At 44.7% G+C, this 27,848-nt stretch overlaps 3 protein-coding genes, 1 long non-coding RNA gene and 1 other non-coding gene across 7 annotated transcripts in view; 3 read left to right on the forward strand and 2 right to left on the reverse strand.

Moving 5' to 3' along the window:
- The window catches only part of stk17b (serine/threonine kinase 17b (apoptosis-inducing)), a 30,976-nt gene extending 7,537 nt beyond the window's left edge, over positions 1–23,439 (forward strand). For 2 of the 3 annotated variants that reach the window (XM_034884943.1, XM_034884944.1), the window contains exons 3-8: positions 448–660; positions 2,808–2,946; positions 3,613–3,739; positions 4,216–4,264; positions 4,590–4,769; positions 5,518–5,752. In XM_034884943.1, the coding sequence (XP_034740834.1) occupies positions 448–660; positions 2,808–2,946; positions 3,613–3,739; positions 4,216–4,264; positions 4,590–4,769; positions 5,518–5,746 (937 nt within the window). In that variant the 3' untranslated portion in view covers positions 5,747–5,752. Of the gene's footprint in view, positions 1–447; positions 661–2,807; positions 2,947–3,612; positions 3,740–4,215; positions 4,265–4,589; positions 4,770–5,517; positions 5,753–23,428 lie in introns of those variants that run through there. The other variant, XM_034884942.1, reaches the window with a different exon arrangement.
- On the reverse strand, positions 11,795–16,847 carry c11h2orf69 (chromosome 11 C2orf69 homolog). Its single transcript, XM_034884945.1, has 3 exons — positions 16,167–16,847; positions 14,160–14,398; positions 11,795–12,741 (listed from the first exon to the last, which is right to left on the reverse strand). The coding sequence occupies exons 1-3, from the start codon at positions 16,479–16,481 to the stop codon at positions 12,264–12,266; spliced, it is 1,032 nt and encodes a 343-aa protein (XP_034740836.1). The 5' UTR covers positions 16,482–16,847; the 3' UTR covers positions 11,795–12,263.
- ftcdnl1 (formiminotransferase cyclodeaminase N-terminal like 1) lies at positions 17,665–22,512 on the forward strand. Its single transcript, XM_034884946.1, has 5 exons — positions 17,665–17,786; positions 19,066–19,161; positions 20,132–20,287; positions 20,571–20,759; positions 22,030–22,512. The coding sequence occupies exons 1-5, from the start codon at positions 17,672–17,674 to the stop codon at positions 22,464–22,466; spliced, it is 993 nt and encodes a 330-aa protein (XP_034740837.1). The 5' UTR covers positions 17,665–17,671; the 3' UTR covers positions 22,467–22,512.
- Positions 23,440–24,543: 1,104 nt separating the features above from the next.
- LOC117952567 overlaps positions 24,544–27,848 on the forward strand; it is a 14,760-nt gene continuing 11,455 nt past the window's right edge. Inside the window, exon 1 of the long non-coding RNA XR_004658452.1 lies at positions 24,544–24,795. This is a non-coding gene — a long non-coding RNA (uncharacterized LOC117952567). The remainder of the gene's footprint in view (positions 24,796–27,848) is intronic.
- Positions 24,722–24,794, reverse strand: trnak-cuu. The gene has a single exon. It is a non-coding gene; the product is annotated as a tRNA-Lys (tRNA).

Below are 27,848 nucleotides of genomic sequence, written 5' to 3' on the forward strand. Positions count from 1 at the left end.
TTTACAGTGTGTTCAGGGGACAGACAGCTAGCAGATAGTGAGGAGATGTTTTTTACAGTGTGTTCAGGGGACAGGCAGATAGTGAGGAGATGTTTTGATACATAAGAAATCAAAGGCCTGTAACTTCACTATTTGGAGACTGTTAGATCTTTTACTGAATGAAATAAATTAAATCTGAAATAGTTGTTATGGGAGACTTTCTAGTTACGTAACCAATGTCTCCCTGTTTATTAGCTTTAGCAATACTGTATGTCACCATGGTCATGCCAATAAAGCTTCTTTGAATTTAATTTACTTTCTAGTTATCCCATGTGAGGGTCAAAGCGCACAAGTGTGTCGTTTGCTGTCCTGATTATAAAGCCCTTTGAGGCAAACTTCTGCTTTGTGATGTTGGGCTAAATTTAAATGAACGTGACCTAAACCCTATGCCCACTTCCTGCTTCCTAGGGGGAAGTTTGCGGTGGTGAAGCGCTGTGTGGAGAAGGCCACGGGGAAAGTGTTCGCCGCCAAGTTTCTACGGAAGAGGAGGCGAGGCCGCGACTGCCGTGCCGAGGTCATCCACGAGATGGCCGTCCTGGAGGCGGCCCGCAACAACGCCCGGGTGGTCAACCTGCACGCGGCCTACGAGACGGACCACGACATCGTCCTACTGCTGGAATAGTGAGTTCCCAACCAAACCAGTGGCACATCCCAGTTAACGAGGTCTGAACCTGTCTAACACGAGGCTAAGTGTTTCTTCCCTAACCTCCTGAGACCGAGACACTCGCCCACGAGTAGAAACAGCACCTCTGATTCATAGTTTAATCACTTTTTAACCATAACGGCTAGCGACTCACCAAAAGTTGCGTCTAAAACCTGACAAGTTAGCGGTTACGGAGGTCTCTTCCGGGTCTTTCTGGCCTCTACGGGGGATTTTCTATTGAGCCTTTGAACTTCCAGCCTCTTTGGGGGTCGTTGGGCTTTAAATCCACACTGTTACATCCAAGATGGATCCACTTTATGTCCATAATTTATTGCGTTTTGGCTCATTTCTGCCGCTAGCTCGCGGCTCCGTCTCTCCTCTCTGTTGTTTAGGGAAACAGAGGCCCCAGTATGCCCATATATGGGAGATGACGTCACCCCTCTTGTATGGAAAGCCAGATGGGACAAAAAGGCCAATTTGCTGTATGGAAGGCCAAGAGGAGCACATATTTGACACACAGTTGCTTGTGTAGCATTGCTGTGGGTGTAATATCAATAAATATGACATTATTATGTTATTATTGGCATGAGTAAATGTCATGAGAGTAAAAGCGTCTTGACTTTCTTTGTAAAAATGCATCTATTTTGTCAACTGTTTAAGTTATAATGATTATTTCTTCCCAGTGTGACTCCCAAGACATATGAGAAGAGTTTTAGAGAGTAAAATGGCTTATTCATTACTTATCTGTCTGTGATATCAATACATATCTGGAAGATTCTTGTTCTGTTTTATTTATTTATTTGTCTTTAAGGCCCTACAACCATTTTTAACATGCAAGTGACCTCACTGCAACCCAAATATTCTAATAACCCAGTTTGTCCTAAAATAACTGATGTTCATATCTTGACTGTAGACCACAGGGTTGATGTTTTACAAGCTTTTATAAAATAAATCCAGACGGACAATAAACTGTATAAACAAACAAGTAAAAACCTGCACAGACAGCAGTGTTTAAGGGCAAAGTCCTGCTAGTCCAGTCTTAAAACTCGCTGCTGTTCCATGTAATCCTCATTCCTCCTAACAGGTTTGTCAGGATGGCTAAATTACTGTACAGCTTAGAGCCGAAACTCCTGACTGAACGTGGTCTTAGGTATCAGGTTCTTCTGACCTCCTGATCGTTCACATTCAGTCGTGTTTTCAAAGGAACTGTCCTTCCTTGTCTGACGTACATCTTGTTTCTGTGTACCATCAAAACAGAAACTAGACGTGAGCCCATGTTAGTATTAAGAGCACACAGGGGTTGTCTTGAGTGCATTGCTGTCATTTTCCAACCACACCTCTATTACGTGTTGTTGTTGTTGTTGTTGGAGACATTTTAATCCCTTCTCGAGAGCAAGGACAGTACTTCGTTGATCTAAGACAGTCTGGACAGCTCCCACAGGGTTAAGCAAAATAACAAATTACAAACCTGAATAACTTGAAATGGTTATAAAATCAGGCTTTGGCTGACGGTGCTTCCCAGTGAGTCAGCAGGATGGAGGGTGCTTTCTTGCTAATTAACATTTTGCCAGGACATGTAGGATCAAACCAATGGCCCTCTGGCGATGGGTTGGCCCCTGCACCCACTGGTCCCACCCTGCCGCCCATGACTACAGTATATCACTGTTTCTCTTGGTGAAAGTGCATCACGTACAATACTGCATGGAAATGTCACAGCGCCGCCTGTTATTTAGAAAATAATGCACTTTATGTCACTATACACGTGTCCGAGATTAAAAGCAACTCCTTTTCCACTGCCAATAAACAGTAATGTTGTATGTAAAATAACAGCTCTGAGACACTATATGCAGATATAATAGAAATAACTATGGTTTTATATACAGTGCGATATGCAGTTTGGCCTATTGCACATTTGAATATTGCCCAATAGTGGTGATCATATTCATATATGATATATGAGTAATAGATAACAGACAGTATTCAGATACTATCAATGGAAAAATAATAATACCCTGTTTTACTCATACTGGAAATTTCAGTAGACAATCTGGTGTGTGTGTGTGTGTGTGCGTGTGTGCGTGTGTGTGTGTGTGTGTGTGTACCGGTGTGTTTTCTCCGTGTCCAGTGCGGCCGGTGGAGAGATATTCGACCACTGCGTGTCTGAGGAGCTGCTGCCAGAGTCCCAGATCACTCGTCTGATCAGGCAAACTCTGGAGGGAGTCCACCATCTCCACCAGAGCAGCCTGGTGCACTTAGACCTCAAGGTCTGTACATACACACACACACACACACACACACACAGTCACATGCACTACTGTAGCTGGAGCCGAGGGAATCTATCACAAACTGCCCACTTCCGTGCTTGGCTGTTTCCTGTTCCCATGACACGGTTAAACCCAGGAGTAGGATTAGAGCTGCTAACAGCAACCCTCTGGCCCAAGTAAAGTGGGAAAGCTCAACAACACCGTGTAAAAAAAAAAAATAAGTAATTATGATTTTTACACCCCTGCAATATTAACAACAGGGGGTGAAATGAGGGCTTTGTTACCGGGCATTCCCAGTTTCAGATGCATCCCAGTGTTGGAGACATTACCCATGATGCCACCGCAGACTTCACAAGGCCAGAGATCTTGACACGCAGTAGATGCTGGTTGTTCAGTAACATCAGGAGCTCGTGCTGTACTGGATGCACAGTAACTTGTCTTGTGGAGAATGATGCAACAGTTTAACTACAGCAATGTTTGAACAGTGTCATGTGGTCAGGAGGTTTTTCACAAAGGTAAACACCTCGTCCTTGGAGGGCAGTTATTATTGACCAAGTGTTCAAAGAGAACCTGACTTATGTTGTGTAATGAGTATGAAGTACTTAACGTACTTTCCCGCACTTCTGCTCTCTGCATGGTGTTTATTCCCCTTTGCTTCTTTCTCAGCCGCAGAACATTCTCCTGACCAGCCTGTGTCCTCCCGGAGACATAAAGATCGTAGACTTTGGCCTGGCACGCAGACTGGGTGCGGTTGGAGAGCTCAGAGAGATTCTTGGCACACCTGAATATGTGGGTAAGGTGACGTTCATAAAACACGCTTTGATTACTCCAAAACATCCAACGGGAGACGCCATCACCAACAAACCCCCATTCAGCCTGGAAACCACCTCCAGAGTCCAAGGGCTCCTGTGTAATGCCTTTTAAAGGTCTCTGAGAGAAAAAACCTGTCAGTCTTTTAATGGTTATTGAGAAATCCTCAGCATAAGGCTGTTATTAATAGCATGATTTCACCATGCCAAGAGCCATTGTCTTTAAATACAACCCCGCTGTCCCGCACTTTTTGCCCAGTCTTCCCATGTTTTTCTACATTCCTGAAACAGATAAGTAGAGGACTAAACACAACAATATCAAAGCCCAAACAGAAGCGCAGCATGTCAGCAGCGGTGAAATCTAACACCGTGCGGTGTGAAAGGATACAGCAGGAAACCACATTAAGGCATTCCTGCAATATCAAATGGCAACTGACTGGTTTTTCATGTCTTCATTCAGCTCCTGAGATCCTGAATTATGAGCCAATCACAACAGCCACTGACCTATGGTGAGTGGCCACACTGGCAGTGACGGGAAATGTGTCGTCATTTGCATCATCTGAAGCCTACACTAAATCCTTTGTAGATGAAAATGAAGGGGGGTCATTATGAAGCCACAAACCACAAAGTAGCTCAGCTAAAGCTAACAGCTGTTTACAGTCTGGGTAATCATGTTAATGGTCACCTTTGTTCTGACTTTTGTAGTGGTCAAAATTACGGAAATCAGATTTAGTTATCATTGTGTGTGTGTGTGTGTGTGTGTGTGTGTGTGTGTGTGTGTGTGTGTGTACATGTTGTGACTGTGTTCTCTGTGTGTGTGTTGTTGTTCCTCAGGAGTGTGGGTGTTATATCCTACATGCTGGTGACGGGCGAGTCTCCGTTTGTCGGGGACGACAAGCAGGAGACGTACCTGAACGTGTCCCAGGTCAACGTGGACTACAGCAGGGAGGCCTTCTCCAGGGTGTCTGAGCTGGCTGTGGACTTCATCCGCAAGCTGCTGGTCAAAACCCCCGAGTGAGTAGAAACCCCCAACACCCCCAACACCCCCAACACCCCATCCAGCCCAGAGTAGAAACCCGTTCGCGTGATTTATTTTGAACTTTCCACCAATCCTCGAAAAATCCCACAATAGTCATTCATTTATTTTTTATTTTAATAACTTTCAATGAAAATGAGAATAACGATACCAATTTGTAGACCAGGTTTGTAACGAGAACGGGAATGGAGAGATATTTCCTCCTTTGTAGAGCTGTGTAGCTTGAATTATTACTTTATGTTATCACTATTATTATTACTTCAAAGGTCAAAGGTGACGCCAAATCCTCCAGTTTCGAGCCTATTATTTTTTGGGACTGTTATTGCCACGCTTCATTTTAACCCCAACCGGTCGTCAAACACCGCCTTCCAAGAACCTGGGTCAGGGCCTGGGCCTGGGTCTGGGTCTGGGTCTGTCCCAGGTTTCTGCCTAAAAGGAGTTTTTCCTCTCCACTGTGACCCTGTTGCTTGCTCTGTAGGAAACTACTAGACCTGTTGGGTCCTTGTAAATTCTGGAGTGTGGTCTAGACCTGGTCTATCTGTAAAGGGTCTCCAGATAACTCTTGTTGTGAATTGATACTATAAATAAAATTGAAATTCGAAAATGATTCCCTCCAATATCCTGAATCATATCGCATAATATATATTGCGTATCAGCCAAAACCAAACCAAATGAACCACTAACGATGATGTTTGTTGGAGATTTGACGCTGTGCTCGGCCTACAGGGACCGGCCCAGCGCTGCCGAGTGCATGAGCCACCCCTGGCTGTGGCAGCTCTGTCTCAGCCCGGACTGCACCTCCACCCGCACCGTCCGCGAGAGGAGCTGCGGCACCAAGTGGGCCGCCTCCCCCGAAGACCCCGAGGACAAGGAGAACTTCCTGGAGTCGCCCTCTCACGCAAAAAGGTTCCGCTTCGACGAGGAGAGGCCCGCTGCCGGAGACGGGGACTTCTGAAGACGTGACACGGGAGGAACTGAAGTGTAAGGCAGGGACGCCCACTTCCTCCTGTGAGCTTTTAAATTCTTTTAAGCCTCCAGAAAACCAGCTGTCGCCACACAAACGTACTTTAGGGACTGTTCATTTGTTATTTAAGGGGCTACCGGAGCGGTTTTCACCAGTAATCCATATTTCTATGACCCTCCAACATGATCGGGGGAGAAAATGGCATGACCCTCCCCAACAATGTATTGATGCCTTCTGTTCTTGTTTGCGCTTGGCAAAGATAAACAGAGAGCCACTGTTGTTGTTTTACAGTAATGACATACGTGACTTCTGCTTTCTCATAGATCGTCCAATACAACCTCCTGCTTGGCCAGTCGTCTGTATACTCTGTTCAAACTGGTACACCATATTCAGGATTCAGGATTCAGGATTCAGGACCATTCTTTTTCGATTTGGGGGGTGGGTGGAGCGGTGTTGCTCTGCTGACTTGACTGAGCACTGCAGACACACACACACCCAAACACACAACACACACCCAAACACACAACACACACACACACACACACACACACACACACACACACACACACACACCCGACGCCAGCCACCACGTCACTTCTGTTGCCCGTTGGCTACACTGCAAATTGTTTGGTTCTTACCAAGGTAAAAAAAACTTAGAATTAGAAGTGTTAGATAATTTATCTTGTTTTGAGAAAATTTCTTTTTGAATTTCTTATTTTAAGTGTTTACACTATAACCTTAAATCAAGCAAGCTCGTCAAGTGAGATGATGATGTCGCTGCATGGACCGATCATCCCTGGTTCGGACCACCTTTTCCTTCAGATTTAGTGTTTTTATCTTGTTTTTAGACACCCCTTTTTCGCAGTGTAACCCTTACTTCAGGCTAATTAACGGGCCAGTGAAATAAAACGTTAACCGATCATTGAGCGTTGACCGACGAGCAGGAAACGGTCTCCTCTGACACATTGTTCCCGCTCCGTGTCCACAGACAGCTGTCGGCTTGTACCGGTTTATGTTCTGTGCATGCAGCCGCTTTTCTGAAACCGCTTCCAAGACCGACGAGTCCACAGCGGCCTGTGGCGTTTAGGTCCTCGTCCGTCTCCCCCGCCTCCCCCTGCAGGTTACCCACTATATGATTTGGAATGAAATGGAGAAAACCGGACGAACTAGCACAGCAGGTATCGCTCATATACTTTTTTTTTTTAGGCTGAAAAGGGGTGCCGGGGGGGCGGGTCTTCGTCAAGGGGGGGGACCCTCCCCTATTTTCCTCCCGTGGTTCATTCCTTAAACACCGAACGGTCCCTTAGGGTGTGTTTATATTCCATTCATTTTCTAAATTCCCAGATGGACCACTCAGGCCAAAGATAACCAGCCACAGCGTTGAGATCCTTCTCTGGTCCAGCGCTGTTAAAACCTGTGTAAATTGTACAGTATTTCTTAATGAATCCAGTGTGTTTAACCTGAAGTATTCAGTACCTTTTCACTGTTGTTTAAAACTGTGTGTTGAGTGTCGTGGTTCCCGTTCTGGTGACGGCTAGCGTGCAGTATTTCTAGGTAAATCTATGCAAGGCTTCTGTTGTGCATTTTAAATCTATTTTCTAACAACCTTGCCGTTAGCAGCGCTCTGCCTTAACCTCAGAAGTGAAGTGTTCTTCCGCTTGAGCGGAAACGTGTGTGAGAATGGAGACAAGCACCTCTGCTTTGAGGAAGTGTGATGAATGTCCTTATTTGCAAGTCAAAGAGAACAAGGGACAGCTGGACAGCTGCATTATGGGAAACGTTATGACTCCCATTCTTTGCTCTGTGTCTAGGTATATGTCATTCAGTCACGATTTAACTGAAAATATCAGGACACATGATGCCGCCTCTGCCTTAGCTCCATCTCTTACTACCTGCAACGTTGCTGTACTCCCCCTCCAAGCTCCTCGTGGACATAAGACACCCAGCAGAAAGGCTGAGCTACACACACACCTAATACATTCCTTACATGTCTTTTTCTCCATGTCTGCAGTAGCACAAGGGTTTATTCTTAGCTCAGGGTTTTATATAAATACTCATTTTTTGTGATTCCAACCTTAGTATATTCCCCTTCTAAAGAATTCAACGTCTTCCACGCTTATGATGGATTGTTCCGATCCCAACATGAGCAACAGATCACGGTGTTCATGGCTTTCTGGTGCATCCTTCTGTAGTGAGACAGAAACCTAAACCTGAACCGGCTGAAAACCACCGGTGACTCACGCAGTCGTTCACACGCCACACCTACACTTCCTCCGATGATTTCCTCTCCACGCTGCGAGTTCCTCTTCTGTTGGCCAGGAAGAGAGAAGCACGACTTCAGCACTTACGCCATCACCACTCGTGTTGGCCCCATAAGCAAAGAGCTACTGATGAAAGTCTGTCTGGGTGCTCGTTCCTGGGGGGGCGGCCGGTGTTTTTTAGACCATCACCAAAGCCATTCGGTGTCCTTTCATTGAAAACTACTCCCGTCCCGTTGGCTCAGGGTGCCCGAAGTAAGATGTCATCTCAGGGCATGCTGCTCACTCTCTGCTCGCTTTGTTTTGTTTTCTTAATGTTATTCTTAAAGGCCTAATATTGTTGTTGTTGTTGTTGTTATTATTATTATTATTTATGTGCTGGACTTGTACTTTATATTTTTGTGTAAATAATGTGCTCATGTGTCTTATTATAAGGAAGTGTTGATCATGGTGGATGAGGATGATTCTGGAGGTATTTAAAACAACCTGTTGTGGTTCTAGTGTCGTGAATATGAAACGGGAATGTTTGACTGCAGTGGATTGGGAAGAAGAAGAAGAAGAAGAAGAGGAAGAAGAAGAAGAAGAAAGCAAAGGAGAGTTAGTTGATGGTAGAGGGAAGTAAAGCCGGAGAGGAGTCAGGTGGTGTCAGGCAGGAGGAAGAGGAGTAAATATCTGGAAATCAGTCTTGAAAGAAGCGTTTAAAGGAATAATTCAATTGTTTTCGGAAATCTGTGCATTTCCCAAAGTGTTGAACTAGTCCTGTTAAGTTGAGTGTAAAGATACGTAGGCACCAAAAGGCTTTTTGGGTGATGAGAAAGTAGAAATGATGAGTTTGGTGTTGTTTTGAAAGAGAGACGGACGTTTGTCCAAGAAGCAAACCACTGTATAACGTGGAATATGAATTATGAGGTGCTATTGATTCACGGGGTTTGCCGTCTTTTGTTCACTTGAATAAGTTAAAAAATGAGCTGGCAACTTGCTCTTGATCTCCAGTGAAACATTCGCTTTTTGTTCCGAGGTGCCAAACCGAATAAGACCACATTGTGTTGTTGTTGTTGTTGTTGTCACCAGCTGGTACAACGGCCTTTGTGTGGGAGAGGGCGTCTCCAGCCACGGCCATGCTGTCAGACTCAGAAAACTGGAACAGGTTCTCATCTCAGCGAGTGATCTAATCTCACAGAGTTAGCAGATTCTACTTGAGCTTGTTCACAGATTTGGATAAGTGAACTTAAAGATGTCCCAGCATCTGTTCTGCTACTGGATAAGGAAATAAGCTTGAATCTCAAGACCTTCTAATACCTCTCAAACCGGTGTCAGGGGTCTTGAGATGATTTGACCCGGCTCAGTTGTACAGAAACTAGGAGAGCTTTCCAGATGCTGCAGCATCTGTAAATAAGAGATTTTAAGACGTGGCGTGTAGCGTAATCTTGAGATTGGACTGGTTTTGCAGGGCACTGATGTCAGGGTCTCAGTCTGCAGGATGACGGCATGCTCGAAGGGCTCGGACAAAGTGGATCCTGTTTGCTGGCATTGTCTGTCCGCCACTTGAACATCTAGTCACTCATTGTGTGTGTGTGTGCATGTGCGTGTGTGAGTTTGTGTTAAGCCGTCATCCTCACAAGGTGGGGCACCCTCGATGACGCCCAACATTCCTGTTAGTTGTGTGTGAGCGCAGTCAGACTGAAGGACTCTGTAGGCTGCTGTCAAACCAGCTATAAGCAAATAAATGTCCCACACATGTTTGTTTATTTTGCATTTTAACTTGTTTTTAAGTGTATGAGCATTCTGATTGCATCTGAAATGACTAAAAAAATAAATAAAAAAAAAGACCTAATCCTTGTTGTATTCTGATGAACTGCAGGCGTCACAAAGCAAACTGGAAAAGCTCATTAAAGGTTGTAGAAAATATCTGTTGGAGTGTTTTATGTCTTATTTGTTGTCTTGAGTCAATCGCAGAGTAGGACATTGTCTTCTTCAATGTCCTACTCCGTCCACACTGCTGCTACCTGCTGATTAGAGACAGCTCCGTTACACAAGTGACGAACGAATGTCTCGGTTGTATTTTCTAACAGTTACCAGGACAACAGCATGGTGACAGTGTGTGCCAATCAACAAGCCGATGATTTTAAATAAAGCAATTCATCTTTAATCAGTACAGCATACAAGAAGTCAACTTAATGGAATGATTTAAAGTCACATTCAGCCAAATGAGTTGCAGCCATCGGCATAGTGCAAAGACTCTTACATAGAGATCACACAGACTGGACTACATCACTTAGAAACTAACACATGCTGATACAGTCGCACAGCAGACCTGGGTTTCACACATTGCAAGGGACAAAAAGTTCAGAATATCACGCATTTCTGCCACAAGGGAAAATAACCACGAGAGTGTAGTTAGTTAGTTAGAACAATTGTTAAGCTATAAGGTCATTTGAAGTAGTGTCTAAACTGTAAGGCATGAGGAAAAGAGCCAACCAAAGGGACTACTGCTAATGTAACATGCTCAGTTCATATTTTGAGATGATATTAAATGGGCCTGCATGTCAAAGTATGGAAGAGGATCAGGGCCACTGATGAAAAATATGTGAGTTCTGACTTTTTTCTCAGAAATCTGACTTTAATCTCAGAATTCTGACTTTAATCTTAAAAATTAAAAGTCAGAACTCCCATACATTTTTCACCAGTGGCCCTAATCCTCTTCCGTGGTCAAAGCAACGTTATATTAACAGAATTTGACGAGATCTCTCCTCAGGCTCCCCAGGATCTTCATCAGAAGGAGGAATTCAAAGCTCTTCAACTCCCATTTGCTAAGAGAAGAGCCTGTGGTGTGACCTAGAGCTCCAGAGCGGCTGCAGAGTTAACCTAGCAGTGAGATGGTGTTGGGATCAAAGTAAAGGAACCACTACACAACCTTTTTTTAGGTTGGTAACCACATAAATTAGCCAAACATTTAGAAAACAATCAAGAAGTCAACATGAGACATTCAGACGTCTTAAAGTAGCTCGACACAAGCGCACGTTAACACACAATGTAGTAAGCATGAGTTAAAGTAATGATCTCAAAGATCTCCATTCACCCTCCTGTTGTCCTCCCGTTGTCCTCCCGTTGTCCTCCCGTTGTCCTCCCGTTAACCATGAACTTGTCCTTCTAGGTCAAAATTGAAAATGATTTTTGGGGGGGGGCTTTTCCGATGTTTTTGTTGCTTTTTCTGATTTATTTCTCACTTTTTTCAGCTTTTGGTGCTTTTTTAAATAAGCTGTTTAATAACAGCTTCTACACTTATTCTTGGAATTCATGGTCAACAAACCTCATTTATATCAAATTATACGTAAGTTTTTATGAATTATTTTGACTTATAGTTTAGATGAAAGGATGTTGAGTGGATCTCAGATGGGAAGATGTCAAAGTTTAGCACGGGTACTGTTTGGAAACCATTAAAAAAACTCAAATGCTAAAAGATTAAATAAAACACCCACATGAAAGTAATGTATGCATGGAATCATCCACGTTATTTTTGGGCCAATTCAGTTGAAAGAAATCCATATTTCTGATAAGGAACACTTTGAAACGGGTCAGTTTGACCCGAGGACAACACGAGGGTTAAAGTAAATGCTTAGTTACTGGCTATTGCTGAACGAGGTAACCATGACGACGCGTTCGCAGTATTACAATTAGCACAATTAGCGGCGTTTTCCCATCAGCCAGCGGAGCTAACGCGTCTGACTTACTCTGTAACTCACTTATCTGTAAAGCGGCGTGCTGTTCTCTCCGGAGTAAACGGTTACTTTGACCGAACGGAGAGAGACACGAGCGACGTCTACAGCCAATGGAACGAGTGACATTGAGATCCAGGAACACACCTGCGATCTTCAACATTGTACCTTTAAGTTCAGTTAAAAATAATGCCGAAATTAAAACAATTCACCATGTTACACTTAATCATGTGCAACTGGAATTAGGAAAGGTCTCCTCATGAGCCAAAGCCGAGTAAACAACACACATCGGTCATGTTTCTACGGAGCTTGAGCCAGAATCAAATGTAAAAGGTTTACACTAAGCATGGAGGATAGTGGACCTACCTGCAGCAGGGGGCGGGGCAAAGGCTTCTGGGTAATCAGACTCAGGACAGGTGCATTTAGCAGCAGGACGCGACACACACACCAGCATCTGTTACATGCTCTAAATACTGAGCCCTTAAACCGTTACAATGAGGTAAGACCAGCGAATGAGACCAATCGGAACCAAACTCAAAACTCCTGAATGACCCTGAAGTGGTTTTTGATGGAGTGGGGCTCGTCCTCAAAGTGAAGCTTCTTTCTCGGACGGGCCCCAAACTCCTCCAGGGTCTTAATGAAGTTCCCGTGCTCACGGCCCACCCAGGCCCGCATCGGGTCACGCACCTCGTACGGGGTCACGTGGGCGTGGATCGACACTCCGCAGGAAGCCAGTTCCTTTAAGACCCGTTTGTTGGTCACCCAGGTCTCGCTGCCCCCCGGGTGCCCCCCGTCCAGCCAGTAAATGTCCGAGATGCGACTGACGAAGGGCGACATGTTCAGGTCTGAGCGGGCCCCGGCCAGCTCGTACGCCATCTGGTTCAGCACCACGCAGCCTTTGCTGAAGCCCACCAGGGTCAAGGAGAACCCAGGGGGGATGCTGTCAGCGCCTCCTTGTGGCTGAAGGGGGTGCGGTAAGTTGGCTTGCTCCATGCCGTGGCTCAGCAGGGCCCTGGGACCAGAAAGGCGTTAGACTCAGCGCAAGGAGGACACAACTGTAAGTTCAAGACCTTTATTTGTCCCCATTTTGCTGCAGTAGCAAGAAGTTGACATAGAGCACATAACAACAAAGACAACAACATGGATTAAAAATACAGGATCAGACCAAAATGGGGAAATAAATACAACATTAAAAGTTTAAGTCCCAGTGTCTTATGTGCAGACGTCACCTATTCTTTACAGAGTTGAGCAGAGGGTACAAAAGAGGATTTATACCTATTAGTTTAGTTGGTGGCCGACTGAAGCAGGAACCAGGGGGCAGCAACTTAAATCCTGCATTCAGGGTTGAGAACTATCGGCCATGTTGGATTCTGCCTTTTGAAGCACATGTCTATTGTCCAGATCTGTTGAATCCCAGTGATTTTGCTGCTAACTTTAATCAACGCAACACAATCACCATGCAGTCATTTGGTAAAGCTCGTTTAGAGGTCTTCACACCGGATGCACTAAGAAGTCAGCGACTACGATCTACTGTCACCATTATTTGGGGAAAATGCGAGGAACGTGTTGTTTTTCTGCTGCGCAATCACATGTTTAGGGGCTTAGGATACTCGTCAGACCTACTGGAAACTGCCAAAGTTGTGTAGTGACTGGGCTCGGACGGGGCCAGCGCCCCCCATAGTGTCCCCCCATAGCGTCCCCCCATAGCGCCCCCAAACACACAGCGGGGCTGGGGTATGTTCCTGTGATGTTAACGAGGTGGGAGCATAGCTCTTATCTCAGCACCCCTGTAGGGCCCCTTGCCATATTTTGTAATCACGTGAAAGTAAGAGCTCTCGTGTTGTTGTCAAACCTTTTTATAGACTGATCGCTCGCTGCTGATTGGCTGATTAGGAGGCCGGGCTATTTAACTTCCTGTTTGCGACGTTGGCAGCAGCTTATTCCTCATCATTCTCCAATATCTGTCCCACTGTGCTAGTTCTACGTTACCTGTGTTATTAGAGGTGCTGTAGTAAACCGGCTGTCGGACAAGATTAAACCCCGGGCCCTAACAGCCCCCCCCCAATTAGTTGTTTTTGTCCCAAATTTCACATGCTGGACAAGAGTCGATGTCTTCCCGCTCCTCTGGTAACTCTGGTGCCTTTATAACACACTGTACACCACCTGCTCAGCAGACAGACAACGTTAGCGCCTAGCTGGGGAACACAGTGGAGCATTTAGTTAACTATTTCCCTCGGGAGGGGGTAGGGACCAAAGCAGAGCAACAAGAACACGAATATTGGATTTACATGATAAAAGTTACATGAGTTGAGTCCAAAGATCGTTTTGCTGCCCCCAAGTGACCAAATGGGATTTAACTCATACAACGTGATTCAGATGCTCTATGTTGGGTAAACAAAGGAAGAAAAAGAGTTAAAAACAACAACAAACCTGAGTTGGTGAAACACTCCGGTGTCAGGTGAGTAGGGCGAGTGCTCCGGCGCCCCGAACATGTTGCTCTCCACAAAGTTCTGGTAGCAGCTGAACTTGTGGAGGTACATGCGGGAGGCCCGGACCACCCAGACGTGTTGGTGGGGGAAGCGTCGGCCCAGGACCAGGGCCACCTGCTCCAGACTCCAGGAGAGCCACTGGGCCCCTTCGAGCTGCAGAGCCATCTCCTCCTCAAAGTTCTACACACACACACACACACACACACACACACACACACACACACACACACACACACACACACACACACACACACACACACACACACACACACACACACACACACACACACACACACACACACACACACACACACACACACACACACACACACACACACACAGTTTAAGGCTGCAGTACACAACTTCTACACACTGGAACAACATGTAAAATATGACATATACCTATTGTCGCTCTGCATCTGTTTTCAATAGGAGTGTTAATTCCACTTTGACTAAAATTGAACTAAACACTTGAAATACAGAGAGAATTATACAAAAAACATCTACTCAAAGTCAAATAATTCGTTTCTCTGAGAGATGTTAGCTTGGACCTGAGAGCCTGACATCCTCTGAAAACATCACTCTCTCTGACACACTTCATGAGTCCCAGCAGCAGCAGCAGCCTCTCTTCAGATCCTAAAAACAGTGACTTCATTTATTTTATTAACATGGAAACATCACCATGGCGTAGCATCCTGCACATGCAAACGTCTCCTGGCAGATAGCAGCACACCGTGGGAATATTAACACTTGCCTGGAATGGACTGCAAATGAGGACAATGCAAGATAAGCTTTAGAAAAACATTGGTGACATTTAACCTTTTTATACTGGATTTGTAGGTGTCCATTCCACTTACTAAAAAAAGAAACAAACAGGCCTCTAATAGGACAGTCCATGATAGATAGGGGTGGGGTGGCACCTTGTACGGCAGCCCCGGCCACAGTGTATGAATGTGTGTGAATGGTCAATGTTTCCTGTAGATGTAAAAGCGCTTTGAGCAGTTAAGTCTGGAAAAGCGCTATATAAATACAGCACATTTACGTTTAGATGTCCACCCATTTTGCCTGCTTGTACCACTAATATGTGTTATGGTTTGGTGTTTTTGTCCTATCTTAATGTGGTAGTCTGTTTTACTGTGTTCATTTCTTAGCCTGGTTCTGTCATGTCTTGCGTTTTTTGTATTGTATAAAAAGGTATTTTTGGTCTGAGCTTGTAGATGTTCTGTTTCCGGTTTTATTTTGAAGTCTGGTCTCTAGTTCTTCTTCCTGCTCCCGTGATTACCTGATGTTCTCTACCTGTTTCCCAGCCCTCTTGTCACCTCGTTGCCCTCTGGATTTAGTCTTTGTGTGTCCTCGTCCTGTGTCAGGTCGTTAGTTCTGTTGGGTGTGCCCGTGTGTTTTTACCTCATTTTGGAATAGTTACCTGCCTGTTTTTGCTGAACACATTTTCTTGGTTTTTACCTTTTCTCTTTATTAAACCTTCCCCATGGAAGCTCTCTGCACTCGGGTCCTCCATTCCCATCAACATCATACACCCACAACAACATGTTTATATGCACCAACCATCGAGGCAACTTCCATATAATTGTACCAAGTGTGGCAGTCTTTGGGATACCAGAATCCATTTTATTTCCAGTCTGTAATGATGTGTCTTTGTAAAGGTGGAAGAAGTTAAACGGGTGTGATCTCCACAACACCCCCCCCCCCCCCCCCCCCCCCCCCCCTTTAAAAGGCGAGGGATGTAAATGAAGGCCATTTCTACTTGTGGCTTTGAGGGTTTTATTTACCCATCCGTGTTGACGTGGGTGTCAACAACTAGGGTAACAACTGTGTGATTAAAACCATTAGGTCAGTCATCATCATCATGATCATCATCATCATCATGATGGAGAACCGTTGACCCCACACAGAGTGCATGCATGTGTGTGTATCCCCTCCATCCACTCACCTGAATATCCCCGTGGAAAAACACCACATGCGCGTTGCTGCTCGCCTCCTGCTCCGGGTCTGCAGCGGTCTGACCGCCCGCGTCAGGCCGGAGGAGCAGCAGGTCGTTCACTCGGCTCGGGTCGTACCCGGGCACCGCGAGCAGCTTCCGGAGCCTCTGCCGCGGGCTCCTGGAGCGTGCATCTCGGCTGGCTGGTACGTGCAGCCCCGGAGGAGGTTCAGAGGAGGTGGTCTCTGCCACGGAGGTCATCGTTGTGGCCGCAGTTTTTAGGATGAAGTTGTCCTCGAGCGGGGTGCATGGACTGGACTCTAACATAAGAATATGATTTGGCGTTTTCTCTCTCAACGCAGTCACTCCATGCTACTGCTGTTGTGAGCTAGGTAGCTAGAGCTAGCTCTGAGCTAGCATCACAGTAGCTGCAGCTAACGACAAACCATGGAGCTAAAGCCGAAATACTCACCATTACACGCGGTGCTAAATCCGTCGTCAGATTCTCATCGTTGCATTTTCAGAATAAACTCATATTTTTAATTCTGACAGCTATGCTTTGGGTGTTTCTTACCACAAAGGGGCGCTGTTTATCATGCTACCATGGCTACTGCCAGGAAACCTAAAGCATTCCTGACCTCTGACCCCAGAGAGTGTGGCGAGTAAGATGGTACACTCCCATCTACTTCCGGTTTACGTCAGTCGAGGGCTGAGGATGAAGAAATGTGGGTAAAATAAAATAAAATGGAGAAATAAATGCAGAAAGGAACACATACATACATACATTCACGCACAATAAAGTGCAGTTACAACGTTGTGCAAATTACGTCTCATGCTGATAATTTAGCGTCATTCAGTAATCCCGAGTTTCCCAGTAGGCTGAAAACAGGAGTGAACCATCTTTAGCTGCACGTGCTAAAGTCTACTTGTGCAGGCTACGTTTCAGTGGCTATGTGGTGGACCCATAGACAGTTAAAGAAACAGACAGTAGCTGCTCTAAAGTTAGTGCATTAGTTGGTGTTTACGTACAGAAATCCGTGAATTGCACACATTTCCCGTGGTGCAACGCAGGAGAATTTCCTTTAACGCAGGTATGGCGTTACTTTATGGACCGACAGCCTAGCGTTACATGTTGTTTTCACTTGCACACGAGTTAGTAAGTTACTCCAGCTGGACTTGGAACTTGTTCTGTAATTGCACTGACAGTCAGTGCTGACAGTTTTTAGTTTCTAGAACGTTCGTTATTGTTTACAGAACGTTCGCTGTAACCAAAAACGAACGTTCTAGAACGTTCCAACTTTTAGAGAACACACAATAAAACTTAGTTTTAGTTAATAAAAAGTAATTTTACAATTTTGATTAAAACATGTGATGTGTCACTTATTACATCACTAAACGGACAAAAAAAGTCATTATTTCTTAAACTTCATGCACTAAACTTTTTTCCAAATAATCTTCTCTGGGATTTGGGGTGTTATTTTGTGTCTCTGGTGCTTCTGTCCTCCCGGGGCAGCAGCATGGCCGTGTCCTCCCGGGCCGGCAGGCTGGTGGCGTGTCTCCTCAACGTGTCCGAGGCTCGCAGGACGGACGTGGTGGAGACCGTGGCCACGGCGGCCCTGTACAACGCTGAAGGTAAGCGCACTTTGGTTTGGATCAGGTCTTGAATCAAATGAGACTGGAGACAATCGGTCATCTGATGTAATCCGAATCACTCAACCACAGCTGCAGGGATTAATCGACTAATTGTTTGCATTTAAATTAATCGCCAACTATTTTGATGATTGAATAATCAGCTTGAGTCATTTTTTTATTAAAAAAACATTCCCAGATTGCAGCTTCTTAAACGTGAATGTTTTCTGGTTACATCTGTCCTCTGACAATAATTACATTTTATTTGTATAGCACTAAATGACTACACCAGTTATCTCATTGCTCTTTCCATAAAGAGCAGGTCTAGACCGGACTCTGATGTTATTTACAGAAACCCACCAAGAGCAAGCACCAGGCCACAGAGGAAAGGAAGACCTTCCTTTTAAGAAGCTGAAACTTGGAGCAGAGCCATGGTTCAGGGTAGGGGGGAATCTGCCTTGACCTGTTGGGGGTGAGAGAGAGAGACAGAGAGAGAGAGAGAGAGAGAGAGAGACAGACAGACAGAGACATGGAGAATTGCAGCAGAGGGTGTGGCGCTGGAACATGGAGGCAGCAGGTGACTCCAACCACAGATCCAGAGCCAGAAACACCTGCAGGAAGGGATAGGAGGAGAGGAGAGGGGAGAGAGAGCACAAGACTCCATGGGAGAGAGAGGGGGGGGAGAGAGAGCACAAGACTTCTAAACTGAATATCTTTGAGTGGAGAACAAAACCAGGCATCTGAGGAAACATTTCAGGATTTTCTGACAACTGACTGAGAAGATAATCAACAGATTAGTAGACAATGAAAATAATTGATCGTTGCAACCCTAAAAAACGTTTATTCTCAAGCTGCGTTACAACCCAAAGCCAACTGAAGCCAACGATAAGACCGCTAACCTCAGTCTGGTGGTTCCTCGTCATGCTGCTCTTCATTTCACATTACTGAATCTACGTATTCACAGCAGCTACACTCTAAGGAATAAATCCCTAAAATAACTGCAAAAGTACAGGCAGCGGAATTACAAACAGAATTTTTCAGTTAAATAACTGTCAATGGTGAAAAAACATAACGCTTTCTGTTATATTGTAAATTAACAGAAATATATCCATAAACCACGCACAAGGGACAAAATTTGTTAAAATTCACAGTCATAAAACTGTTAATTTACAGATATTTCTGAGATTTTTCCCCCACAACCACTTCCCCCGCCGAGTCATAGTTCCTGGTTTCTCCGGCACTTCACCTATGAAACCTCCGTCTTTGTCCCCCTCCACACCAGGCGGTAGACGCGAGGGGACCACGGTGCTGAACATCTTCAACGACCAAGACTACAACCGCTCTGTCATCACCATCGTGGCCACCATCGACTCCATCAGTGAGTGCTGCACCTTTACATCTGTGGTGAAATACGACGGTTTTAGGTTCCTACTCTACTCCGGAGGGAAGGACGGAGACAGCTACTTACCCTCCAGTCCTCTGAGAGGGAGCAAATCCTTTAACCCTCATGTGGTCCTCATGTGGTCCTCATGTGGTCCTCATGTCGTCTTCATGTGGTCTTCATGTGGTCTTCATGTTGTCCCCATGTTGTCCTCATGTTGTCCTCATGTTGTCCTCATGTTGCCCTCATGTTGCCCTCATGTTGTCTTCTTGTTGTCTTCATGTGGTCTTCATGTGGTCTTCATGTGGTCCCCATGTTGTCCCCATGTTGTCCCCATGTTGTCCTCATGTTGTCCTCATGTTGTCCTCATGTTGCCCTCATGTTGTCCCCATGTTGCCCCCATGTTGCCCCATGTTGTCCCCATGTTGTCCCCATGTTGTCCCCATGTTGCCCCCATGTTGCCCCATGTTGCCCCATGTTGTCCCCATGTTGTCCCCATGTTGTCCCAATGTTGTCCCCATGTTGCCCTCATGTTGTCCCCGTGTTGTCCCCATGTTGTCCTCATGTCGTCTTCATGTTGTCTTCATTGGTAAATAATTCCTAATTTCTGTTTTTCTAACTCAAACATTAGGTATAATTTCCTATAAATGAGGTTTATTGACCATAAATTCCAAAATAACTGTAAAACTAAAGTTAATAAGTTAGTGATACGTAGTGTTAAACGTCAAAAAAGTGACAAAAAACATTAGAAAAATTTAAAATCATCGATAAAAAGCGTCAACAAAAGTGATGTTTTATCCCATAACTTTTGTGTTTTTATGTTTATATACATCAAAATATTAATATTGCAATATTCAAGCTCAATATTGCAATATCACATCTTATTAAAACCATGCAGCTCTACTGTGTAGTATTTGTGTTTGGTGTGGTGTTGATGTGGTGTTGATGCGGTGGTGTCGTCCCACAGAGGACGCGGTCTTGGCTGCGTGCGAGCGAGCCTGCGGGCTGATCGACATGCGCGCCCACTGCGGGGGGCACCCATGCATGGGTGCTGTGGACCTGGTACCCATCTACCCCCTGGGGGAGGATGTGGGGGTGGAGGACTGTGCTACAGAGGCTCGGGGTGAGAGGCTGTGTGTGTGATTTTGTGTGTGTGTGTGTGTGTGTGATTATGTTTGTGTGTGTGTTCATGTGTGTTCCTCTGACTGAGTAACTCACCCTCAGGTGTGTTTTGTCTGTCACGCTCTTCTCTAAAATGCGTGCATGTGATGACATGCGCTCCATTTGCCGGTGCACTCACACGTCTGTTAACATGCTAACATGTTAACATGTTAACATGCTAACATGCTAACATGTTAACATGCTAACATGCTAACATGCTAACATGTGTTCCTGCCGAGGCCCAGCTGTGGCTGAGGGGCTCACAGAGCGGGTCCCGGGCACCAGTGCCTTCCTGTTTGGCTGGGCGGACTCCCCCCGTCAGCGGGGGCTGGCCCAGAGGAGGAAGGAGATGGGCTGGTTCAAGAAGACGCCGGACATGCAGTCCATCAGGCCCGACATTGGGCCGCAACCACGGCAACGGTTCGGTCTCACAGGTGAGCCAGAGCGGTTAGAAAGTCTACGCTGACTTTGAATGTTTGAGCCTGTGAGGAAGGTTTAAACGTCTCTTTGTAGGGTTATATTATATATATCGCAGGTGACTTTGTCTCTGTGTTTACAAAACAAGCCACAGCACTCTTCCTGTCAAACTTAAAAATCAACACTTTTGTTGACGCTTTTTAGCAATGTTTAAACTTTATTTTAATGTAACGTCCATATGTAGAGCGTCCTCTAGTGGACAGACTATGCAAGGCCATCACTAACAGGGACATTGTAGAGCGTCCTCTGGTGGACAGACTATGCAAGACCATCACTAACAGGGACATTGTAGAGCGTCCTCTGGTGGACAGACTATGTAACACCATCACTAACAGGGACGTTGTAGAGCGTCCTCTGGTGGACAGACTATGTAACGCCATCACTAACAGGGACGCTGTAGAGCGTCCTCTGGTGGACAGACTATGTAACACCATCACTAACAGGGACGCTGTAGAGCGTCCTCTGGTGGACAGACTATGTAACACCATCACTAACAGGGACGCTGTAGAGCGTCCTCTGGTGGACAGACTATGTAACGCCATCACTAACAGGGACGCTGTAGAGCGTCCTCTGGTGGACAGACTATGTAACACCATCACTAACGGGGACGTGGAAGAGCGTCCTCTGGTGGACAGACTATGCAACACCATCACTAACGGGGACGTGGTAGAGCGTCCTCTGGTGGACAGACTATGTAACGCCATCACTAACAGGGACGCTGTAGAGCGTCCTCTGGTGGACAGACTATGTAACATCATCACTAACAGGGACGCTGTAGAGCGTCCTCTGGTGGACAGACTATGTAACGCCAACGTTCATGGTTGACCGTCCATTTTTAACTTTTTAAATATTCATTCATCTAAATCATGTATTTGTCATTATAAATGATTCTGATGATTTTTTTTAAAATCGGTTATTATAAATGCCGATTCCGATGGGAAAATGCCTTACATCGGCCGATATATCGGTCGGGCTCTAATACGGTTGCACTTCTGCGTATGAATCCAGAAGTTCTGCTGTTGAGAAAAAGTAGTGCCTGAGGAAGGGACGTTGTGACGTCAAGGTAAAGCGATTAAAATAGTCTAAATACTGCCTACACTTGACATTGTTGTTGTGTTTTTGGGCCTTTTACTTAAAGTCTTTTTTTCTCAAAGAAAGTAAAAGACAGATCAAGTGTAGCATTTGGAAAATGTCTCTTTAGTTCTGATTTTGGCGGATGTCCTGCAGGCGTCGGGGCCGGTCCATACGTCATGAACTGCAACGTCACCATCGACACCCAGGACGTGGCCGTGGGACGCAGCATCGCCGCGGCCATCCGGGAGTCGGCCCCGGGGGGGCTGCCGGGGGTGCAGGTGCTGGCTTTGCCACATGAGGGCGCCGTGGAGATCGCCTGCAATGTGGAAAGCGTGAAGGGAAGCCCTACGGGGGACACGGGTGCAGGTGATCCGTGGCCGTGTTTCAGCGTCGGCGGCCAGCTGTACCGCCATGCGCCAGCGTCCCTGATCGCAGCGAGGGTGGCCCAGCTGGCGGGGGGGCAGGGGGTCGCCACCACGGGCACCGCGCTGGTGGGGTTCACCCCCCGGGAGTGCAGGGGCCTAGCAGAGCTAGCGCTGTCCCGAGGGATCGCTGAGTTCTGGAAGGAGCAGCGCGGGGTCCGGATGTGAAAATGAGTCCTTGTCAAAACCGGTGAAACCTCGTTCGGGACGGGAGATCTAATCATGATGGTTTCATGATGTTTTTAAGACTATTTAGCAAATTGCTGAACAATACTGTTACAACTGCTGAAGTATTTGTTTGCTTTGCAGTGTGTGTGTCGTATTTGTTTGTTTTGCAGTGTGTGTGTCGTATTTGTTTGCTTTGCAGTGTGTGTGTCATATTTGTTTGCTTTGCAGTGTGTGTGTGTGTGTGTCCTGTGTTTCCTGTGCCGGTGCTTGGGGATGATTGGTGGAGTTTGGCCACGCCCAACCCACGATTGGCTGCAGCTGTCGAGGAGCGGATATTTAAAGGAGCAAGATGGCGGCCGTGGGGGGGGGGTCCAGCAGGCATTCCTCATCCTCCTCTCCTCCCAGCCAGCCACACGTTGTCTTAGTTAGGTTGTTGTTAGATAAGTACTTTAGTTAGTTAGTTTAATGTAGTTTAATTAGTACGTTTCAGTTTCCAACTGTTATTCTTTTGGCCATATTTGGTTCGTTAGGTTAATTTCTTACTTTCTAGACAGTGTTGTTTTGTTTGTTGTTTTCGTGCTAGGTCACCCTGACGCTTTTATTTAAGTTTAATTATTTGTTATGTTAAACAAATACGTTGATGTCCAAATAAATACATCGTGATAACACAAAGTAAGTAAACAACGTCCTCCGCTGCAGTGACTCGAAGCTGAGCCTTTGCAGGAGACGTTTCTACGTCATCAAACCTGCAGCTAAAAGGCTCTCGTCAGCAGTGGGATTTGAACCTACGCCTCCGTTTAGAGCCCTGATGTCCCTTTCTGCTCAGGAAGGAGTCAAACCCCTGACTCTGTCGTCCTGACAACTCAAACCACGGAAACAACCTGGATGTGACAAGTCATGTTAACAGAAATCACAGCTTTACAGACTCACAGTATTGGCAGCTGTATCATACAAATAAATAGTTTTAAAAAATCATACATTGTGATTTCTGGATGTTTTTTTTAGATTATGTCTCACAGTGGACATGCATCCACGAGGACAATTTCAGACCCTCCATGATTTCTAAGTGGAGGAACTTGCAAAATAGCAGGGTGTTAAATACTTGTTTTCCTCACTGCATGGGAGAGTTAAAGAAACATGCAATTTTCATGCAAAATAAATGCTTAAACATGAAATTTCACAGATGAAAAAGGTATTTTACAATATATTTGCTGTTGTTGAATTTAATCTCACAACTCTAATCCTTCAAATGTTAGATTTAAGTATAGTGACTGACTGTCCTGATACTAAATTTGGATAATGCTAGTTGTGTCAGGTAAAGTATTTTTATCTTATCTTTTTAAGTAATAAGTAATATATTAGTAAGATGCTGAAATTATTATGCATAATGGAGCTGTTCTGCCAGACAAGAAATTACAACAAAATTGAGTTTCTTTGAGACTTAATAACCTTTTTCTTTGATGCTTTTCCATCTGGATTTGTACAGATATTTTAGCCATGTGGTTTTACAGCCTTTTGTGGCAAATTGTTACATAGAGAGTGTATGCATGCATCTGTTTTTTTTTTTATAAAACACATGTTAGCAGTAGACTCTGTCCAGTGTGTGAAAATAAGGTAGTCGATGTCAAGTCTACACACCCAGTCCAGAGGACACTAGTATAGTCTGCATTAAGATATGAGATGTGATTTGTGATTTTTATATTTTTAACTTTCTTAGCAAGTGCTAGGGTTGCCGAACCAGTAACTATATCGTTTCGTTTCGTTTATTTCACACGTCATCACTGTACATTCAATCACAATTCCATGATGCACAACAATCATATACAGGACGCATGAAATGGGAACCCCAAATAAGCTACTAAAAGCTTTTCAGAGGGGGCCCTATAACAAACACACAACAACCAACACACCTCCAAAACTCAATTACCATGGATATATCATGTGGGATAGCTCATGTGGGATAGCTCTTAATAACTCTTTCTTCTTTGTAAATAAAGACTAGATTTTAATAGTCTTGTGTGTTGTTGAAGCAGCAGCAGCAGCAGCTCCGGGGCTTAACTGCAGTTCCTCCAGTGGCCACTTGGGGCAAGTCAATCCCATAGACCCCATGTTAAAAAAATCCCCCAAAATACGATGTCTATTTAATCTACATCTCCGTAACAACTGTACAGAGAGCTGTGGTTTCCTTATTAAATCATGTGTTTAGCATTGTTCTTATTACGCATTCCGTGTTGATTACTGATCAAAATCACTGCCGCCCAACGTGGGGCTCGAACCCACGACCCTGAGATTAAGAGTCTCATGCTCTACCGACTGAGCTAGCCGGGCTGTGGTGCGATGACCGTTTATAGAAACCATACACCTATGTTGGGAAATCCGACTTTTGGTCCGTTTCTTTACTATTGATTACGGTCATGTAGCGATATGCTTTTTTGTTTATACTGTAGGTACATGATCCGTCCTGCGCATGTGCAATATGTTCAGATGATAATCATGCTGGACGAGGATTTACGGCACGGCACGATCTGTTCCACTCTGCTGTTAAAGCTAACGACGTCATCTTAGCTAACAGCTAATTTGGCTAACCGCTAATTCGGCTAACCGCTAGCTAACAGCTTGATTCAGCCCAGTTACTCAAACTAAACAGTGGTGAAAGCAGGCTACAGCTAAATTAAGACTTTACAGTAAAAGTAAAGCCAATAAATTGAATGATTGTGTTTTAAATGAGCACAACTAACGTAGAACTGACGTAACAGCTGTTATATGTTCAAACCGTTATTTTCAGTTTTGAGGGTATTTTACAAGCTGTCTCGGCTAGCGGTTAGCCGAATTAGCTGTTAGCTAAGCTAGCGTTAGCTTCCCGGTGGAGGCTAACGGACTTTCTTTAACTGTCTATGGGCACGGATCCCATAGACAAATCCGAGTTCATCGTGTTATATGTTGGCCAGCAGATGAATGGTTGTATTATTGAATTATTTTAAGAACCGCTTTACGGTTAAAAGGCTCCTTTGCTCGCCGTAGTGCGGAGCCTTTTTGACCCTCCGCGGCCACCGGAGGTTATAAAGTTGGAGTCTGTGTTCTGCAAGGTAAGAGTTATTATTACTGTACTACAAAAACATTAAGTTTAAACATTAATGTTACTGAGTTACTGTGTTATAAACGTATGCAGCACACCTGTCTACAGTGTGATGAAGAACTGAACCGTTTATGTAGATTAAATGTGGTTTATTGTTCAATGAAACAATGCTAATGCTAATTGGTAATTGTGAGAACGGGCAAATTAGCTTAGCTTAGCTATATCCACCAATGCTAAACAGGCTACATGTGGCTAAACTACTAGCTCATAATTAGGGTTCAACCCGCCAAGCAGTAGAACCCTTCTATGTTTGTTTGTTTTAGTTATTATTATTGTTGTTGTTGTTGTTATTATTATTTGTTGTCTGTTGTCTCAAATTCCCATGACCTGGAATAAGATAGAAATATGAAACTTGAGGGAATAACTGGATATGGTGTGCATGTGCTTCTATAGAAACATGAAGCCAATCGGCCACATGGTGGCGCTGTAATTAATGAAATTTCCAAGGGGGCTCCGATGGCGCCATTTTAATGCTACCTAGCACTCACCTGCAGTTAGCGTCCCATTGACTCCCATTCATTTTGGCGCCACTCTGACAGCACATAACTTTACATCTGAAGCGTTTAAAGACTCTGTTTGTCCGTTGTTTATTTCTAAAGAAACACAACAATGTATAAAAGGCTCCGTTACCTTGTACCTCTCGTTATGGCTCCCTAGCAGATGTTTTTTGGAAAAATAGGTTAGTACAGGGTAAGTTCGCAGACAGCTTGGACTTCCATCAGCTGTTTAGGTTTAGTTGCTAATGTTAACTAGCTAGCAGTAATTAGCCTGTATCTATGTTATTGTTAACTAGCATGTTAGTTAGCAGTAATTAGCCTGTATCTATGTTAATGTTAACTAGCATGTTAGTTAGCAGTAATTAGCCTGTGCCTACGTTATTGTTAACTAGCATGTTAGTTAGCAGTAATTAGCCTGTATCTATGTTAATGTTAACTAGCATGTTAGTTAGCAGTAATTAGCCTGTATCTATGTTAATGTTAACTAGCATGTTAGTTAGCAGTAATTAGGCTGTGCCTACGTTATTGTTAACTAGCATGTTAGTTAGCAGTAATTAGCCTGTACCTATGTTATCTCCTAACATACCTACCTCTCCATCTCTGCTGATTGGGAATGATTGAGATTTCTCTTGCACAGCTACCAGAAGAGTTACAGCTTCCAGACAGGTTGCTACGTCACATCTACGTCATCAAGCTCAGTTGGAGGCTGCGCAAGTTCTGTGCACATCAGCGGCACGGTCTAGGAGGAGTTAGAAAAAATAGTTTTTTGATAAATCAGGATTTTTTACTAATAAATCTAGGGTTAAATGGGCGTGGCCTATATCAGGAGATCCAGTTGGATCCAGGGATCACGTGGATATGTGGTTTTTAAATGTCCGATGTACGGTTTATGGAGTTAAACTAGTTAGTAGGATACATGTTATGCAGTATTTTGAATTGTAGTTCTCTCAGTTTATTGGGGATAACTAAGTTGTGCGGTAGAAGCCATGTTGATTCCCAGCATATCATCCTTTCAGGGGTGGAATTTGAATTTTCGGTCATTTCCTGTTTGGAGCAAATGGGACAGTTGTGTTTACAGCTGGGTCTCTGCTGAAGAGTCGTTTCCCATCGGTTTCCGCCTTAGCATCCATGACTCTGTCGGAGAGTCGCCATCTGTGTGTCAAACGGCTATTTTTATCCCAAGTCGCGGCCTGAATCTTCTGGAAAACAACCAGCGCGTCGTGCAACCCCATTTTGAAATGTAAGATTTGGTTGTTGTTGAAGTTCATCTTTTAATAAAGCGTCTTGTGTATTATATAGACAGTGCAAGCTCGTGATGCACATGGTTAACATTTAATAGCACAGAGGCGAATTTGGCCAGAGGCCAGGTCAGGAATGAACTGGGGCGAGGTGAATCCACTCATTTCTTATATAAGGCCAGTATAAAGCACTGAGTAGCCTTTCATAAGGAGGTATGGAAGGGAGGCATGTGGATGGGAGAGTCATTTGTTTTTATTTTATATTTTTATTAGAACATTCCCTGACATTTGATGAGAGAGAGAGAGAGAGAGAGAGAGAGAGAATATAAATTAGAGAGAGAGAGAGAGAAGATATAAATTAGAGAGAGAGAGAGAATATAAATTAGAGAGAGAGAGAGAGGATATAAATGAGAGAGATAGAGAAGATATAAATTAGAGAGAGAGAGAGAGAGAGAGAATATAAATTAGAGAGAGAGAATATAAATTAGAGAGAGAGAGAGAGAGAGAAGAT

Source organism: Etheostoma cragini, chromosome 11 (assembly GCF_013103735.1).
Source record: "Etheostoma cragini isolate CJK2018 chromosome 11, CSU_Ecrag_1.0, whole genome shotgun sequence".
Taxonomy (NCBI): Eukaryota; Metazoa; Chordata; class Actinopteri; order Perciformes; family Percidae; genus Etheostoma; species Etheostoma cragini.